This window comes from Panthera tigris, chromosome E1, assembly GCF_018350195.1.
Source record: "Panthera tigris isolate Pti1 chromosome E1, P.tigris_Pti1_mat1.1, whole genome shotgun sequence".
NCBI classification, from domain to species: Eukaryota; Metazoa; Chordata; class Mammalia; order Carnivora; family Felidae; genus Panthera; species Panthera tigris.
The window spans coordinates 9,790,682-9,810,450 of NC_056673.1; the positions used below are offsets into that span (position 1 = coordinate 9,790,682).

Genomic DNA, 19,769 nt, shown 5'->3' on the forward strand with positions numbered 1-19,769 from the left:
GTGGAAGTTTCATAGGCTGACACATCGAAAAAAATGTGTAACTCATGTCTCCTCAATGGCTTGGAAGACATCCTTGTTAGTTTTATCAGAAATTCCCTATTTAGCACTGATGTCAGACTTCCACGGTTGCATCACTTCCGTCTGAATTGGGGCAACAGCTCACGACTTCTGAGCTTCCCAGGCTATCATTAATCTCCCAGACCCACAGTCTCCCGCGATCTGACCTGGGTGCTCCCTGACTGCATTATCCTAGATTAAGGGGGGAGAAATTCAGCCCTACATGGAGAAAATACCAGCCCCTCTACCGCAAGGACAATAGGAAGTGCACGGACTGTGGCTTCTGGCTGTCTGCAAATCTGCCGCAGGTCACTGGACAGCCAGCTGGGTGCTACGTGGGAGTCAGGGGCACCCACAGCGAGACGATACGGTTCCATAGGGAACATATGCTCATGGTTCGAGGTGTGAAGGCACACACTGTTAGGTTCATTTTTCTCCAACAGCTGGGTAGCGATTTAGGACAAAGAGCCTAGATATGTTTTGCGTGACAGCAGAGGAACATCGCACATATACAGGAAGACTCCTGTTTTAGGTGGTGTATTCCTAAGTGCTCAGCCTTCTATCAACTGTGGTTTTAGGGAGGGCCTCTGAATACTCTGAATTGTGTTATGCTCGCTCTTTACTCCATTATCTTCGTAATATGACATGGAAAAGGCAGAGACTGGAAAGTGAAGAGGGAGGGAAGAAAACGGACATCGAGGTCACGGCTGGATGTGAGGGGCACGATCACAGGCGGCGTGGACCCCGCATTGCCCTGCCCTGTGTCCTCCTCTCTGGCTGCTCTATCCTGGTTCCCTTTTTGGGTCACTCTCGACCTAGACAACAGGCACTGGAGTCCTCAAGGTTGTTCCTTAGTCTTTTCTCTACGCCTCTGTGATACTGGGATTTATAGTAAGAAACATATATTTGGTCTTTGTCCCTGGTTCCTGGCAGAGCTCCTAAAACCCTTATAATTTCCTACAGAAGAGCCACAGGGGCATCTTTTGTTACAATTTTTGGTTTTTGTCCTCAGTTCCAGAAATGGCTTCAGGACAGTCATGTTGAAATAGATGTCTTTTGTTATTCATAACAAACTCCTTTCAACCACACCTGAGTTTATGTCAAAGAGGTGATGTTCCCCCAACCCCCAGATCACCCAAGGATGCCCTAGCAACCAGCCATGTGATCAAACGGTTGGAACTGTCAGTCCCACATTCCCCTGACCCCAACCTCAGGGACAGGAGACAGACTGGACACTGAGTTCAATCACAGATGGTCCGTGATTTAATCCATTGTGGCTGTGTCATGAAGCTTCCATAGAACTTAAAAGGGCGGGGTTCAGAAAGCACCTTGGATTGGTGACTCTATCTATGTGCCGGGAGGGTGGTGCACCCCAAAGTCCAAGGGGACAGAAGCTCCTGTGCTTGGGACCCTTCTGGACCCCACCCTATGGGTCTCCTCATCTGACTGATCATTAGTGTCCTTCAATATCCTTTGTAATAATCTGGTAGCCTAGTAAGTTCTGTGAGCCAGTCTAGCAAATTAAATTAACTAAACCTCAGGAAGGGGTCACAGGAACCTCTGAGTTACAGTTGGTCAATCAGAAGCACAGGTGACAGTCGAGTTGTGACTGGGGTCTGAGGTGAGACTGAGCCCTTAACCCGTGGGACCCGATGCTCCCTCCAGGTGGACAGTGTCAGAACGGAGATACACTTTAGGACATCCGGCTGGTGCTGCCAGATTGCTTGGTGTGGGAAAACCCCCCCATCTGTTTACAGAAGTGTCAGAAGTGAAACACTGACAGGAGCAGAGATATACAGGAGTGTGTTTCTCCTCAGAACCTCCCTCACGACCTAGGACTGAAATGATCGCTACTCTCATGGCTTTAAAACACCATCTATACCTGCCCTGTTTGATGCAGCAGTCACGCTTGACATGACGCTGTTTAAATTCTAATTCAAATTCAAAATTCTGTTTTCCAGTCATTTAAAGCCCCATTCCATTAACAGCCCATATGGCTGGTGGCTACTGTACTGGACGGGACAAATATAGAACATTTCCATCACTTCTGTTCAATCAGGCAGCACTTATCTACTCATGGAAGACTCTTGGGGCGCCTGGGTGGCTCAGTCGGTTAAGCGGCCGACTTCGGCTCAGGTCACGATCTCACGGTCCGTGAGTTCGAGCCCCGCGTCGGGCTCTGGGCTGACCGCTCAGAGCCTGGAGCCTGTTTCAGATTCTGTGTCTCCCTCTCTCTCTGACCCTCCCCTGTTCATGCTCTGTCTCTGTCTCAAAAATAAGTAAAATGTTAAAAAAAAAATTATTACTCATGGAAGACTCCTGACTCTTTCCAGCTCTGATCTCCCCTCTAAACTCCACATTTGGTATCCAAATGCCTGCCTGACGTTGCAAACTGCATACTTCGTGAACATTTCTGACTTAACATGATTAAAAACAGAACACTTTTTTTGCTTTCCAAATGTTTAATAGTCCTGTCCGGCCTGCTTCACAGACTATAAACAAAGCACCACGCACACATTTTATGTCTTGAAATTTGTACACACTCTGTGATGGTTAATTTTATGTATCAACTTGGCTAGGTCGTGGTACCAGATATTTGGCCAACCATTATTCTAGATGTTTCTGTGACAGTATTTTAAAAATGAGGTTAACATTTAAATCGGCAGATTTTGGGTAAAGCAAATTACCCACCAGAGTGTAGGTGGGCCTCACCCAATCAGTTGAAGGTCTTACTAGAAAAAGACTTCTCTCCCTTCGACAAAGAAGGATTTCCGCTAGGAAACTGCCTTTAGATTCCAACTGTAGCATTCAACTTTCTTGTACACACACACACACACACAAACACACACACACATACACACATACACACTATTAGTTCTGTTTCTCTGGGGAACTCTAACACTCTAAAAAAAAAAATCATGGTCTAGTCAATTATTATCACCATCAGTGTCATGACCATTCTTTGGGGTTTATTTAAGTCCAAGTGTGGGATAATCAAAACAGAACTTTCCAGCATTTCTATTTGATCCCCATCTCAAAAATGGTCTGTCAGGCTAGACACATGGGGCCATCTTTCCTTTCCTCTTGTCCTCCCCCACAACCAATCGGTTACTAAGTCCAGCTGATTCTATATCTAAGACCTATTTCTGTATCTTTCTATTTACGATGCTACTGCCCCAGCCACAGCTAGAGGCTGGAGCCAGGGAAGCTGAGTCCTGGCTGAGCTGTTCACTCCCACGGCACGGGGCTTCCCCTGTAGCTCTTCTGAGGTTTCTCTATAGCATTACGTGCTGTAGGTTTACTCACTTGTGGACTGTCTCTCTACTTCAGAGGGCAAAGAACAGGTCCACACTGTTCACTGTTGTCTTTGCTACCGTGCGTGACGCTTGGCAAGAAATACTTGGTGAGACAATGAGTGCAGGGCCCAGAACAGCATCTGCCAAAGCACGCTCTGTGGAATATGGTTTTGTGGGACGTTCTAGGTTAGGATTTGGCAAGCTACCGCCCATGGACCAAATCTGGCCCGCAGCCTGTTTTTGTAAATAAAGTTTTATTGGAACACAGCATACGCCCATGCATTTCGTCTACAGCCGCTCAGGCACTACAGTGGTAGATGAGTAGCTGTGACAGAGACCCGTGGACCCTCCAAGTCTACCACTTGGCCCTTAACAGGAAAGTCTGCCAACTCTTGTTATAGGTAATTATGTTGAAGACAATTCTGTGGATCTCATATACGCAGGGCTTAATAGAGTCACACAGGTGTCTTTAATGAAGGACTTCTTGAAGTCTTCGCTGTGCTAATGAGGGCTGTGAATCTCTGAGAATGTGACATAATATACAGTTTCCCAAGCTTATTTGAGGAGGGACATCCTTTCGGTGGTGCTTTCTGGTTCCTTGGAAAAGACTTTGAAAATGCTGGCCAGGGTCTCGAAATTTCATCAGGGCCTTCTCTTAAAAAAATGGGCGACAGGGACTTCTCAGCAGCCACAGTAAACTGGTCCTCACGGCATTTTTCTAGCTAGTGAGGGAAACTGAGAAGTATTTACTGAGGGTGGGATCCTACAGCCTCGTCATACACTCAGTAGTTAGCTAAGCCTGGTGTCAATATCCTAATTTCCTCTTGGGGTCTCATCGGGATGTACCAGTATGACAGGACTCTTCCCCTGGCATGTTCTAGAGGATTAGCAGGGCTGACTGGGCAGGTGACTTACTTTCTCCTGACTGTTCAGCTCCTGATACGGGATGTGGGCAGGCAGGTAGGTATGGAGGAGAGCACAGAAGGCCAAGCCATCACTCCAGCTGCTGCTGAAATTGGTGATATCGATGTTCTGTAGGGGAAAAGCAGCATTAGTCTCCAAACTGTGCAAAGTCAGAGAATACGGATGATACTTTGGGAAGATGGGTATCCGCCTCCGGGTTTGCAGGAAGGCCAGATAAGAAACCACCCAAGACTCCGGAAAGTCTTAATTAATTTGGGGACCGGCAATGGCCTGGTGCCACCCAAATCCATTCAACAGAATGGCATGGAAAAAAAAAAAAGCCTTTAGAGCTCAAAACCCTGGGGAATTAATTTCTGCCTGCCCCGTGGCACATTAAAAGCTCAGAGACGTCTTATTCTCAAATTAGCCCACCCGATTAGCTGTGTATGCCCCAGCACTTCCCAGATTTATTTGGTCAAGGGGAATCATCACCATCACCATCATCATCATCATCATCATCATCATCATCATCATCATGTATGACCCCAATTAACAACAGGTAGAGCGAGACAAAACGAGATCTTAAAAACCTACATGGCTGGTCCGTGGCTTATTCCTGCTAATACCCTCTTCTCCCCACAACGTGAAGGGCTTGTCGGGGGGAGAAAACCCTTCATGCTCAACAGCATCCTTGTTAGAACATCAAATCCCCAAGGATTATGAGGCTACCTGAGGAAACACCTTCCCCTCTGGAATAGGCTGGAGCCCTAGTAGCTACTTGGTAAACAGTGATTAGAAAACCAGAATCTGACTTTATATGGCTTGGCTCCCGGGCAGGTCCCCTGGGCCCGATAGCCCCGGGCCACGTCTACCTCTTGGAGCCTCACACCTGTCACCCACCTGCCTCTTTCTCTGTGACCATGCTCCGTACTAACAGGGTTTTTCTTCCCTGGATTCCCAAAGCTCATCCCAAACGAAATGAAATGCCAGGTTCTCAAGCCCGCTAATTTCCTTAACGCCTTGTTTTATCTAGTGGCTGTTTAAATGTGCTGAAAAGGCCTGGGACAGGGATTCCTGCAAGGAGTGCAGACGTGTATGCTTCCACGGGCTTTGCTGAGTTTGAGGTGTGAGTTCTGAGCACTTCAAGTGCAAGAAGAAAGAGGACTTGAGCAAGGGTGGGGCTCCTTCTGCCATCTCCCCACAGCTGCTGGAGCCTGGGGGAGACACGGAAGTCCTCTTTCTCCCCCGGAACCCCCCATCCCGGGATGCGGGAAGCCAGCACGGTCAGCAAAGTGGGCAAAGGTGAACGGATGGCCAAGAGGCGGCTCTCTCTGAAGGCGTGGACGGGAACAGCCGGTCCCTCCCTCTGCCCGGACCAAATGCAAATGGGCAGAGGCTCCACTCTGACTGCCCTGGGAGGTTATTCAGGGCGTCTCCACCAGAAGCAACGGCACTTTAATAGGAGAGGAAGGGTGAAGAGGAACGTGGCAGGAAGATAAATTGGAGTAGGGGAGGGAGACTTTATGGAATGCTTCCTGAAGTGTGCGTAAAAGAAGCTTCCAAGAACACACGTGGGCGGACATGTGTAATAAAATATGGTGGAACAGTTTACCATGTGGTTTCCTGGGGCGGGGGGGGGGGAGGGGGTTGGAAGCAAATGGCTTTTATCATCTCGTTTGAACATTTTATCTAGAGTTTCCCAGTGCCAGTTTGAGCGAGCTCAGCCTTTGGCGACGATGTAGGTCAAATGCCTCATTTTACAGCCAAGACACTGAGGCCCGAGGAGATGGTGTCACACATCACACACAGGATTTACCTGGATGACGGATGCTTCAGCAGGCCAAGTCGCACACGCCCCCCGCCCCTCCCCACCCCATGGCCCTTTCTATCAAACCTCCTCTGGCTTCTAGCCAGAGTCCGGGATGACCCAGGCGGACCTGAGAGCCTCCCCGCAAAGCACGGGCTTTCAGGGATGTCGGATTCTCCAGTCTGCTTTGCAGTGACATTCACCCAGGGGAAGGACAGCTGACTGAGAGCAACACATGACGATAATATCGCCTCTTCACCCTGGTTTTCATGACCCACGCACAACCAAATGTTAAGAGCTGCTGAGCATCGGTGTTACAGAGAAGTCTGAGAATGCCCCGTCCCAGTTTCCAGGCTGAATGTGCAACAGCTGATCGTTTGGATTTTTGGCTTCAGAAAGCCTCTCTGGAGACTCTGGAGCTACTTGATGGGGCCTGGATGCTGCTTCAGAAATGGGAAGCGTTGTAATTGTATGTTTTCTCCAAAGAAGAGGACAGACACAGGCGGGGGTCACGGCCTGGCCGGCTTACTCCCAGTCTCAGGAGCTCGAACCAGAAGTCGTGCACATGGGGCCCTGGGAAGAGGGAGCGAGGAGCTGGGCCGGGCCAGCCTGGGAAACCAGGTGTCCCAGCTCTTCTCAACACGGAGTCCCCTTCCTTTCTTTGCCTCGCAGAGAGAGGTTGTCTGAGGCCCCGTCTGCAAACCCATCTCTCACGGTAGTGCTCTCTCCGAAAGGCAACGTTGCCATACAACTTCATTTTCTAGGAAAAGAAACTGAGGTCGTAAGAAGTGGTGTTTCAGTCAGAAAAAGCCAACCGTTCCGTGATCAAGATGGGAGTCCCTTAAACAGGAGCCCCCGTACATACAAAGCTCCCCACATGGGAGTGGGAAGGGCAGTCACCTCGACTGTCCACGATGTGTCTGTTCCTGGGCGTCTGCTCATTTAATTCTCAGAACGGCCGTACGGGACAAGTAGCAATGTGCCCCACTGCACAGGTGAGGAAGCCGAAGCAGGAAGAAGTATCTCCAGGGCCAGAGCCAGGGACGGACTCCAGCTGTGGGTCGTGCCTTGCTGCACTGCCTTCCCTTCTTCACAAGTTTACTCGACACCTAAAGCTTTTAAGATTTGATAAGTCTTTCACTTCCTAAAACGTGAGAACATTTTGTACACTTATCTCTTGTGCCATTTTCTTTTTCGTGATACAAAACGTCATTTCCCTGCATCTGCACGGCCTTCAGAAGCGTCGTGAGAGGCCGAATAGAGCGGAAGGAGCGACGATGCCGTCCTGTCTCACAAAGCCGACACAGTGCCCGGTAGTTTAGTTAACTGGGTGCCATTTAAAAACAGTTTTTGATCTAGAAGTATAAATGAGCAACAGGCTGAGACTAAAACCTGGTGAGATCAAAGCCGGGGTTGAAAAAAGATCCATCTAAATGGCTCCCTAACCTCAGGGGAGCTCAGAGAACCCGGATGTTTCCGGCCGGATGGCAGCTGGCAGGCCTCTCTGGAAATGGGAGATACACTGTAAAGCAGACCCTGGCATTTCGGCAGCAAGAACACTATACAAGAAATAGGAGTAGTGCCCTATCTTTAAAAAGAAACGGAATTATGGAAATTCCAACATCTAGTCAGGTTATCAAATCCAACGTCAAGGTCAGGAAATGCTTCTCTTTCATGTAACCCACCCCCACCACGTTTGAGACTCTGAGTTGTTCTGACACTGGCAGGGACGGAAGACAACCAGGTACGATCGGTAGCATTATACTCATTCCAAGAACATGACGATCCGTTAGAACCTTGACCCTTCTTAGGGTAAAGGGGAACGACCTCAATTCCAGTGCCCTGCATGTCATCTGGAATCATAATTCTATTTGAACGAGAGAATCCCAAATTCCCAAGTCAACTCGGCTGGCGGAACAATTAAGAACACGTGTGTGTTTATGATGCCTCATATAAGATGATGTAAAGCGCCATACAAATCTCAAGAGTTGCTGTTGCTGCTATCTTTGCTCACTGAGGTGTATCTTGGGGAGCTATGCGACACATTTCAGTGAATGAGGAGCTGGCGGATGGGGTGTGGCACGCTTTGACAGTGTTCACGGTCTTCACATGGAGGGGAGCTAGGCAGGGTGTGTGGGTCCCAGCGAAATGGGCTGAGACACAGAACTGACACAGGAACCAGAGACGGAGGACGAGGCAGTCATGGCAGGAAGGTGCTCGTGTGGACAGGACCAAGGCACTGGGTGACAGGCAGGAAGACAACAGCTTCTTGGGCATGGCTAGCGGGCCAATCCCAAGAACCCCAGGAGCCAAGCAAGGACTAATTCTAGGTCCTACCCCTAAACAGGGTGAGGGGGGCGGTGAAAAGCCTTAGTTTTGGCTAGAGATGATCAGGATTGGCTTGGCCTTGGGCCGGGGGGGAGGGGGTGGCGGGAGGTGATTCTCGCTGAGCTGGTGCTCCATGCCCACAGACGAACCTCTGACTTAGGACAAAAACTCAGGATAATAATACATATACCCCAGGGGGTATATTTCCCAATTGGGAATAATTTCCCAACTGGGATAATCTTCCCAATTATCATTCAGCTGAATTCCTAGGGGTTCATCAAAAGAATAACTAAGGAAAAGCAGAAAATGATCAACAAGGCATTCTAAAAATACCAAGGTATACCATCCATTATTTTCCTTGTTGTTTATTCCTGAATAAAATTGACTATGATAACTGGAAGTTAGTAACGGGAAGAGAACATACAGAGGATTCTGGGGGTGCTGGCAAGGCTATGTTTCAGGACCTGAATGCTGATTATACGGGTATCTTCATTTCACGAAATTTCATTGCGCTATACTCTTGTACGTTCTATCTCAGTAAGAAAGGGAGGGAAGGAGAAAGACCGACTCTGATCATCTTAAGGGACTGACTTGTGGCTGTTAAAAAGAAGTGAACTTTCTGGATTTTATCTACTATAAGATTTACTGAGGGGGGGGGGAAAGCAGAGCAAAAACCCAAAGACACGTACTGATTATTTCCCCAGGGGAAATGGTTAATTACACATTGCAAATTAACTTTCTCTGGGATATAAATACCTTGGAGATATTTCTGAGTAGAAGAGAATTCTGGGGAAAGGAAATCTCAGATAGAGAGATAGGAAGAGATATAGATAGACAGATGCAGATATAAAAAGTAACAATCCAAGCATCTCCAAAGTAAGTTTCTATGAACGCTCAGAAAAAAATTTTGTAAGATACACAATTTTGTCCTCGGCACAGCAAAAGTCATTTGAGAAAAGTTAATACACTGGAGAGTATTTACATGGGACTATCCAAGAATATTCCGAAGGCTGAGACCATAGACAAAGTTCTATGCGGAGGCGGCACTCTTAAATTACACAGCGGGACAAAATCCAACAATCTATATCATTTGCTTCTAGAAGGTTCTGTCATTTGCCTTTTGTTGCCTGGCAACCCCAACGTTTGGTGAAAACATCCACCACTGGAGGGGGAAGCTGGGAGCACACAATGAAACGGGTCCCACGCTCGACCCCACAGGGGCCACGACAGGACCTCATTCCCACTGCTCCGGCATCTCTTCTGGGGCTTTGGAGATTCCTCCGCGAGATTTCTATGAATGGGGTGACTCCGTGTGCACTGAATAGAAAAGTTTAAAAAACTTAAAAAGACAAAAAGCCCTGCAAAGCTCCCAGGAAGAAGGCAGAGGCCCGATCAGGAAATGCAGCCTGCTGGAATGTAGGAAGCCGGCAGAGTAGAAGAATCCCGAGTGCGAACCTCCTCACGTGGACACATCAAGGCTGCAACTACACACATAGCGACTCCCTCTGGAAACGGCCTCAAAACCAACAGAACAGCTCTTCCGCAGCTAAAGATGAAAGAAAAAGCCACATCGAGAAGGGTAGGAGGGGCAGAGACACGGTCGGGAACCAACCCCCCCACCCCATGCAGTGACCCACAGTGGAAGGGCTGTCACAGGCATGGAGGTCGGTCCTCTCTGAGGAGTGAGGGGATCAAGCCCCACGTTGGGTATTCCCCCATAAGATGAACTCCCATAAGATCCCGGCTTTGAAAATCAGTGGGACTTAAATCTGGGAGAGCCTGAGGGCTACAGGAAATGGAGACTCTGCTCTTAGGGGGTCAGTGCGCTGTTACCGCTGGATTGCAGACCCAGCACAGAGGCAGCCGTTTTTGAAAAGCACCTGGCTTATAGTGGAAGGGGGTTTACTGATTTTAAAAATGTCTGCCAGAGGAGCACAGATGTGTAGGAACTTTCTCTGGTAATGGAGGTGTGCTGGCAGGCGCCATTTTTCTTGCCTTCCTTCAGCCTAGTTGGCCCTAGGCTGGGGATAGCCAGCTCTGACACTCCCCATCTACTTTGCTAGCACTGCTTGCCCAGCCCTGTGTTGCCCTGCAGACCCACACACCCAACCCACTCACTCTGGCAGGTACCCCTCCAAAGTGGCTCCCGCCCTGCCAACACCTGGTGGGCAGTCCCAGCTGGGACCCATGCCCCTCCTGACTCATGCCCTGGGGCAGAGGGGCAGCCCGCCCGCCCACTAGCAGGCCTGTAACTGTCATGGTGGGGCCTCTTGGCCAGCTGTACTGGGGGCAGCCCGGTCCACCAGCACGTCCCCAGCAGCTGAGACAGGAGGGCTAATGATCTGGACACAGGATAGTGCCAATTGTCCAAACTGAGCATTTAAAAAAAAAAAAAAAAAGAATAAAACAAAAGGGGATAAGTGAAGAAATCTCTGGAACAACATTAAGCATACTAATATCTGCATTACAGGGGTCCTAGAAGAAGAAAGAGAAAGGGTCAGACGACTTATTCGAAGACAAAACTTCGAACCTTCCAAGGTTAGCTTCCCTAACCTTGGGAAGGATATGGACATCCAGGTCCTGGAATCACAGAGAGCCCCCAAAACGGTGAATCCAAGGAAGTTCACACCAAGACACGTAATGATGAAAACAGCTAAACTTAAAGAAAAAGAGAATCTTAAGGCAGCAAGAAAAAAAGCAGTTACATATGGGAAAAATGCTGTTCAGTAATTTGAATCAGGCTGGAAGGGAGAGGCAGGACATATTCAAAGTGCCGAAAGGAAAAACCTATGACCAAGGATTCCCTACTTGCAAAGTTATCGTTCAGAAGCGAGGGAGAGATGGAGTTTCTCAGACAAACAAACAAAAGCTAAGGAGCTCATCACCGCTAAATCAGCCTTACATGAAATGTTACATGGACCTCTTTAAGCAGAAAATAAGGCTATGACTAACTAGAAGTAAGAAAATTATGAAAGTGAAACGTTATCTGTTCAAAACCCGCTGTGCCCCGCCCCAAGCCACACTTTTACAGACAAATTCACAGGAGTCTGCACTTGGCCCTAACTCTGTTTTTCTAGGTCACGGCACCCTCCATTCTCAGAAATTAGACCCCAACTACAAAACAGATTCTTTTCCAGCCTGACCACAACCCACATCCCATACGAGCCCCGGACAGAGCCCCTCGAGACACCTGCTGCTCTACCTGGCCAAGAGTCGACCCCCTCAGCATACCCCCCATGGGTGAAGCTACAACCCTCTCACATTCTTAAAAAAAAATCTTGGGGCACCTGGGTGGCTCAGTTGGTTAAGCGTCCGACTCTTGACTTCAGCTTAGGTCATGATCTCGCAGCGGGTTCGAGTCCCGCTTCGGGCTCTGTGCTGACAGCTCAGAGCCTGAAGGCTGCTTTGGATTCTGCCCCTCCCCCACTCATGCTCTGTCTCTCTCTCTCTCTCTCTCTCTCAAAAATAAATAAACATTAAAAAAAAAACCCAATGGCATTTTTCACAGAACTAGAATAATCTGAAAATTTGTATGGAACCACAAAAGACTCTGGATAGCCAAAGTTATCTTGAGAAGGAAGAACAAAAATGGGGATTATCACAATCCCGGATTTCAAGATATACTATAAACCTGTAGTGATCAAAACAGTAGGGTACAGGCACATAAACAGACATGGAGATCAATGGAACAGACTAAAGAGCCCGGGAATAATCCCATGCTTATATGGTCAGTCTACAACAAAGAAGGCGAGAATATACAACCGGGAAAAGACAGTCTGTTTAATACATAGTGCTGGGAAAACTGCACAGCTACATGCAAAAGAATGAAACTGGACCACTTTCTTACACCATACACAACAATAAACTCAATAAACTCAAGACTTGAAACCACTGAACTCCTAAAAGAAAATAGGCAATAAACTCTTCAACATCAGACTTGGCAATATTTTTTTTTTTTTTTTTTTTGCATCTATCTCCTCAGGGAAGGGCAACAAAAGCAAAAATAAACAACGGGACTGCATCAAACTAAAAAGTTTTTGCACTACAGTTTTGCACTTCACTAAGAAGTGAAGGAATTCATTAACAAAATGAAAAGGCAGCCTACTGACTGGGAGAAGATATTCGCAAATGACATATCTGATAAGAGGTTAATATGCAAAGTATATAAAGAACTCCTATAATTCAACACCAAAACCAACCAACCAAACAAACAAACACCAAGCAATCCAATTAAAAAACGGGCAGAAGACCTGAATGGGTGTTTTTCTAAAGAAGACGTGACACCATGCAGATGGTCCACAGATACATGAAAAGATGGTCAACATCACTCATCATCAGGGAGATGCAAATCAAAATCACAAGGAGATACCACCTCACACCTGTCAGAATGGCAAACGTTAACAACTCAGGCAACAGCAGATGTTGGCGAGGGTGTGGAGAGAGAGGATCTCCTTTGCGCTGCTGGTGGGAATGTAAATTGGTACAGCCACTAAAAAAATAAAGTGTGGAGGTTCCTCAAAAAATTAAGAATGGAAATACCACATGATCCAGTAATTCTACTTCTGGGTATATACCCAAAGAGAATAAAAACCCCAATTTCAAAGTATGTATGTGCTGCTATATTTATTGCATTATTTACAAGAGCCAAGATATAGAAGCAACCCACGTGCCCACTGATCGGTGAATGGATGAAGATGTCACACACACACACACGCACACACGCACACACGCACACTGGAATATCATTCAGCCATAAGAAAGAATGAAGTCTTGCTGTCTGTGACAACAAGAACCTGCAGGTCATGATGCTAAATGAAATCAGTCAGAGTAAGACACACATCATATGACTTCACTTACATGTGGGATATAAAAAAACCAAAATGTAGGAACAAATAAAAACCCAGAAACAGACTCATAAACATAGAGAATAAACTAGTGGTTGGGCAAAATAGGTAAAGAGGATTAATAGGTACAAACTTCCAGTTATAAAATAACAAAGTTAGGGGCGCCTGGGTGGCTCAGTCGGTTAAGCGGCCGACTTCGGCTCAGGTCGTGATCTCGCGGTCCGTGAGTTCCAGCCCCGCGTCGGGCTCTGTGCTGACAGCTCCAAGCCTGGAGCCTGTTTCGGATTCTGTGTCTCTCTCTCTCTCTGACCCTCCCCCGCTCATGCTCTGTCTCTCTCTGTCTCAAAAATAAATAAAGGCTAAAAAAAAATTTTTTAATAAAAAAAAATAACAAAGTTACAGGGATGAAAAGTACAGCCTTGGGAATACAGTCAATAATATTGTAATAATGCTGTACGGTGACAGATGGTAACGCGCTTATCGTGGTGAACATTTAGTAACGTATATACATGTTGAATCACTATGTTGTATGTTCGAAACTAATATAATATTGTATGTCAACTATAATTCCGTTAAACATTAAAAAAGAAAATGCAGTCTGTCCACTGCCACAGGAACTAGATATCTTGGGCACACAGTGACCTAAATATCCTCATTCCTGGGACTTCTCTGAGACTCTTTTTTGATAGGTCTTTATTGTCACAGCTGTAGAATCAGACCAAGTTTTTTTTGCGTGGGGGGGAGGGGTGTAACAATTTATGGATCATACAGAACAAAAGTTCATTTCTCACCATGGGTTTTGGGGTTCATTCCTTGTGCTGGGTAGATGTCTACACCCGTCCAGTTCTAGTATCCCTGTTCTGATCTCAGGCTATCTGGTAAACCTCAGCAGGAGGCCCCACACATGGACAGCACAGCCCATAGTCACAGACACATGGTGACTCACACAGAGAGCACTTGGGACCCTCCTCTGCACAGCTTTTTCCTTTCTGATGCCTCATCCCCTAGAACATTGCTGTTTCAGCTGCCATTAGTGGCTGTCCCCCTCAGCGTGGATCCCACCCTGGGTCCCCATACTGTGACATGGAAACTATTCCCAAGCAGAGGGCTGGTGATCATGGAGGTCACCTCGTGAGTTTCCCTTCTCTCGGACATTAGTTGTCTGGCGATAAGCTCCAGATGGCTAAATTTCAAAGCTAAAATTAAACATTATTAGAATCTACATAAATAGATTTATACCCTTGGGGGAAAGAAAGCCATGTAAGGCACAAAATGCAAAGAGTATAAAAGAAGGGACTGAGAAAACTGATTATATAAAATTAAGTTTCTGCATAACAAAAATTATAAGCAATATAAATACATATATAGCAAACCACTGATATCTGGAATATATTCTTTTTAATTTTTTTTTTAATGTTTGTTTATTCTTTGAGAGAGATAGACAGCATGAGCAGGGGAGGGGCCGAGAGAGAGGGAGACACAGAATCTGAAGCAGGTTCCAGGCTCCGAGCTGTCAGCACAGAGCCCGACGCGGGGATCGAACTCACGAACTGCAAGATCATGACCTGAGCAGAAGTTGGACGCTTAACTGACTGAGCCACCCAGATGCCCCTGGAATATATTCTTATAATCAATAAGAGAAAACAAGTCAAGGAAAACTTAGCAGAGGAATGTATCGGTAATGCACTGAAGAGGAAATATAGTCAGAAACATCTGAAAAGGTGTTGCCTCACCAGAAAGTAAAAATAGTGAACTGTGTTCACTCATCAAATTGGCAAAAGTTAAAAACATTTTTAATTCACAGAGTTAATGAAGATGTGGGGAAATGGGTGTTCCCCCATTGGCTGACGGGAATACAGATTGGCACAGGCTTTTGGCGGGGGCAACTGGAAACATTTTTTTTTTATAAAAATATGGGGCGCCTGGGTGACTCAGTTAAGCGTCCGACTCTCGGTTTTGGCTCAGGTCATAATCCCGGGGTTGTGGGATCAAGCCCCATGTTGGGCTCCGTGCTGAGCATGAAGCCTGCTTGAGATTCTCTCTCTTCCTCTTTCTCTGCCCTCCCCTGCTCACATTCACTCATTCTCTCTCTCTCCAAAAATAAATAAATCAATAAATGATTTGACCAAGTAATTGCACATGTAGGTGTCTATTCTAGAGAAAACAGTCATGCCATCTGCCCAAAGACACACCTACAAAAAATGTTTACTCCAGCATTATTGTTCAGAATGGGGAACTGGAAATATCCCAGTTGTCTATCAATTAAGCTAAGCAAACTTTTTTTGCTTTTGAAACATTGTTATGAAAACCCGTCTACAGTGCTCGCTTCAGCGGCCCAGATACTAAAACTGGAACAAGACAGAGAATGTTAGTGTGGCCCCTGCCCCAGGATGACATATAGATTCATGAAGTGTTCTGTATTTACAAACACCCTCCCCCCAAACCAATCTATAACTCAGTTTTCTAATCTGCAGGCATTCCTGTGAAGCTCATGGGAAAATGTCGATGTTCTGAGGGTTTTTTTTTAAAATGTTGATTATTGAATGAGAGAGAAAGAGGCACAGAGAGAGGGGGAGAGAACAAGTGGGGGAGGGACAGAGAGGGAGGGAGACAAAATCTGAAGCAGGCTCCAGGCTCTGAACTGTCCGCGCAGGGCCCGACGCAGGGCTTGAACTCACGAATGTTGAGATCGTGCCCTGAGTGGAAGCTGAATGCTTAACCAACTGAGCCACCCAGAAGCCCCGATGTTCTGGGTTTTGATGGGTCTGCTATATGCGATTTGTTCTAGATACTCGATGTTTCTCACTAGTTATCAGTGTCAAATGTCAATCTACAGGACTGGTCCTACGCTTTCCTCCATGGTCACTGGCACTGAGGTAATCTGGGAGGACAGGAAGTAACAAATGGAGAGTCAAAATCCAAAAAAGATTTCAATAGGCCAAATTAAGTGGGATGACATCTAGCTTAATTCCTCATCTTCTTTTTGTGTTTTCCAATTTTTCTACAGTGACCGTGTATTACTTTTGCAGTTAAGAAAAATAATACGTTATTAAAAATATTAATGACATCACTTATAGACAAAATAGGCCAATGCCAATTCCAAGGTAGTGAGTGAATAATAAGACTGCTAATAACTGTATGTTTCTATGCTGAACGGATCCAGAAGAAATTGTTTTTCCCCCAAAATGTTGGCTGTGTAGATGAAGGAAGGAAGATGCAATTAAGAACTTGCTAGAGGGGTGCCTGGATGACTCAGTCGGTTAAGCATCTGACTTCTGCTCAGGTCATAATCACATAGCTTGTGAGTCCAAGCCCTGCGTCGGACTCTGAGAGGACAGCTCGGAGCCTGGAGCCTGCTTCGGATGCTGTGTCTCCCTCTCTCTCTTTCTGCCCCTCGCCTGCTCGTGCTCTGTCTCTCTCTCTCAAAAATAAATAAACTGGGGCACCTGGGTGGCTCAGTCGGTTAAGCGTCCGACTTCGGCTCAGGTCACGATCTCGCGGTCCGTGAGTTTGAGCCCCGCGTCGGGCTCTGAGCTGATGGCTCAGAGCCTGGAGCCTGCTTCCGATTCTTTGTCTCCCTCTCTCTCTGCCCCTCCCCCGTTCATGCTCTGTCTCTCTCTGTCTCAAAAATAAATACAACGTTAAAAAAAAAATTAAAAAATAAATAAATAAATAAATAAATAAATAAATAAATAAACATTAGGGGCACCTGGGTGGCTCAGTCGGTTAAGCGTCCGACTTCGGCTCAGGTCACGATCTCACGGTCCATGTGTTAGAGCCCCGTGTGGGGCTCTGTGCTGACAGCTCGGAGCCTGGAGCCTGCTTCGGATTCTGTGTCTCCCTCTCTCTCTCTGCCCTTCCCCTGTGCATGCTCTGTCTCTCTCTGTCTCAAAGATAAACAAAACATTTAAAATAAATAAATAAATAAACATTAAAAAAAAAAAAACTTGCTAGAAAGGCAGTGTAGCGACCTTAAGTTTCTCTTTATGTGATAGACGAAAAGCAGCTACCGATTCCCTGAAATCTTCCAACTGAGAGGTGAGGTCTAATTCTTCTCCTCTTGAATCTTAATAATTTGCTTGAATGCAGAGGAAGTGCAAGGTGGGATCTGCAAGGCTAGGACACAAGAAGCCTTGAAGTTTTTCTGAGGACTCTCAGAACACTCTCTCCAGGAGTCCTGAGGCTCCTGTAGTGGGTAGAAGCCCAGGCTAAGGGCAGAGGCCCTAGACATGCTGCAGCAGGGAGGGGTCAGGCCTAAACTGCAGACACAGGAACAACATGAACACTGTTGTATTTTAATCCACCAAATTTGGGGGGGTAGTTACATAGCTGTAGATAACTCAGGACATCTGACGTTCGTTACTTCTTTTAAAACTGTTGCAAAGGGCAGAATGGAAACCAACCTTCCGTTCCTTAAGCAAATAACTTTGGGGGTTCCTTGGAACTCCTTTGCTCTTCTGATCCTGTTCATATTATTGCTTTAATCACTTACTCTCTTTTAGATGGCTAATCATCTCCCAAATCAAGGGTGAAAGCTTTTGCTTGCCTTTAAGATTTAAAAAATGTGACCCCACTCCAGGTAGTCAACTAAATATCTTTTATACTTTTTTTTTTAAAGTTTATTTATTTTTGACAGACAGAGAGAGAGAGAGAGCAAGAGCTAGGGAGGGCAGAGAGAGAGGGAGACACAGAATCCGAAGCAGGCTCCAGGCTCTGAGCTGTCAGCACAGAGCCCGACGCGGGGCTTGAACTCAAGGATCGTGAGATCATGACCCGGGCTGAAGTCGGATGCTTAACCGACTGGGCCACCCAGGCGCCCCTCTTTTATACTCTTAAACATGGGTCTGTTCCACATTCAGGTCTGTTTCCACTGTTTGTGTTATCTGTTCCGGAATACCTATGATGGCTGAAAATGGGTTATGAAGCCGGGACCACTTCTAATCAGGTTGGGCAACCATGCCTTCATCATTACTCTCTCAAAACTTTCTTGGCTGTTCTTACTCGTTTATTCTTCTGGGTGAGTTTTTAGTTATTTTACATTCAAGAATAAAGAAATGCTGTGGGATTTTACTTGGAACTGAATTACATTTAGAGGAACAGTTTACTTTTTTAAATGATTCTTCCCCCTCTTTATTCCTGTGGAAGGAATTGAGGGTTTGAGACTTGGAAAAGAGTAGATCAAAACCGCAAGTCTAGGAAGGACTGCACTTTGCTTTACGGGGTGAGGATCAAATGAGTAAGTTACAAGGGACAACGTCAGCAGAAACATCCTCTGCCGAGTCCTCAGAGAACGATGCGTAGGTAGATACCACACAACCTCTCTCTGGAGGCAGAATCAAAAGGATGTTGAGATCAGAAGAGTGGCTGGAGCTACAGCTTTCTTACTTCCTGCTTTGCTTCCTCCTTCTTCATTTAAGCAAACACCCCATGACGTTTCCTTCTTGAGGTTCTCTGCCCTGGGCCTGGTGACACTTGGTTGAGTTTCACTGCAAGTGTCCTGCCAGCCATCTCGTTGGGTCCGTGCCCATGCCAACACTCCATTCCTGGTCCACCCAGCGGCTCAACCAGCAGGGCTGGCGTCCCACGGCCAACGCGGTCAAAGGAAGATGAAATACACTGGCTCAGTGTGGGAACTTGGGTTCTTGCACAACTTCTGTGAGCAGATCTTCTCTCGACCCCTCAGCTTGGTTCCCAAACGATTCTCTGCCATGTTCTATTCCCCAGGCCCAGACCATGTTCCAGATCTTCGGAGAAACACCTTTCTAGAGTTTTCTTCCCCTCCTTTCCTCTCTTGCCTTTCGGTTGAGTCGATTACCTCATCTTAATTAACGTCACGTGTCCTTTTAGCTTACTCTTTCTGAAAAAGGTGGTAATTGTGGCGCTGCTGGTTCCGTTCATCCTAGAATGGCCCAATGACCCACTTTTCAGGCTCAGTATTCTGTTAGCACTCGAAAGCCCATCCTTCTCCCACCTGAGAGCTTATCTAGCTTATTTCGCCAAGGAAATGGTAGAAGACCTTCTTATGAACCACCCGCATTCATGGGTCAACTCTTAAGGTGCTCTTAAGTGTGTAAGTACAGCCAGCAAATGTCCGTCGAGCCCCGCTATGTGTAAGCGCTGAGAGACAGACAAACATAATGAGGCGTGGTCCCTGGTCCCGAATGGTTCACCACAGTCAGTGGAGCAGGCAGGGCGAGGCAAGCGGTGAGTCTGGGCTGCGGAGGAGGCCTGATGTGGTCTGGGCTGCCGAGAGTGAACAGGTCATACACAGGACTCCCACGGAGTTCTGAGAACACAGGAGACACAGGTCTGTTTTGTTTTCTGTTTTTTTGAGCTGATACTCAGACTGAAGGAGCCCTGGCAAACCAGAACGTGCATGACTCAAAAGAACAAATCCAAACGCTGACCGGCTCCTAGGCCTGGCTCTCTCTCTCTGTCACAAAAGCAGCTATGTGACTGTGACTTTCGACAAATGACTTTCTGGCTTCTAGTTTCCTCCTCTTTCCAGCGAACTGGTTAGATCCTAACAGTGGT

At 46.7% G+C, this 19,769-nt stretch overlaps 1 protein-coding gene and 1 non-coding gene across 12 annotated transcripts in view; one reads left to right on the forward strand and one right to left on the reverse strand.

Moving 5' to 3' along the window:
- Positions 1 to 19,769, reverse strand: part of SPECC1 (sperm antigen with calponin homology and coiled-coil domains 1) — a 270,257-nt gene that overhangs the window by 14,767 nt on the left and 235,721 nt on the right. For 10 of the 11 annotated variants that reach the window (XM_042966219.1, XM_042966217.1, XM_042966221.1 and 7 more), the window contains one exon: positions 4,269 to 4,385. In XM_042966219.1, coding sequence (XP_042822153.1) covers positions 4,269 to 4,385 — 117 coding nt within the window. Of the gene's footprint in view, positions 1 to 4,268; positions 4,386 to 19,395; positions 19,522 to 19,769 lie in introns of those variants that run through there. The other variant, XM_042966216.1, reaches the window with a different exon arrangement.
- LOC122233823 lies at positions 15,554 to 15,660 on the forward strand. Its single transcript, XR_006211554.1, has one exon. It is a non-coding gene; the product is annotated as a U6 spliceosomal RNA (small nuclear RNA).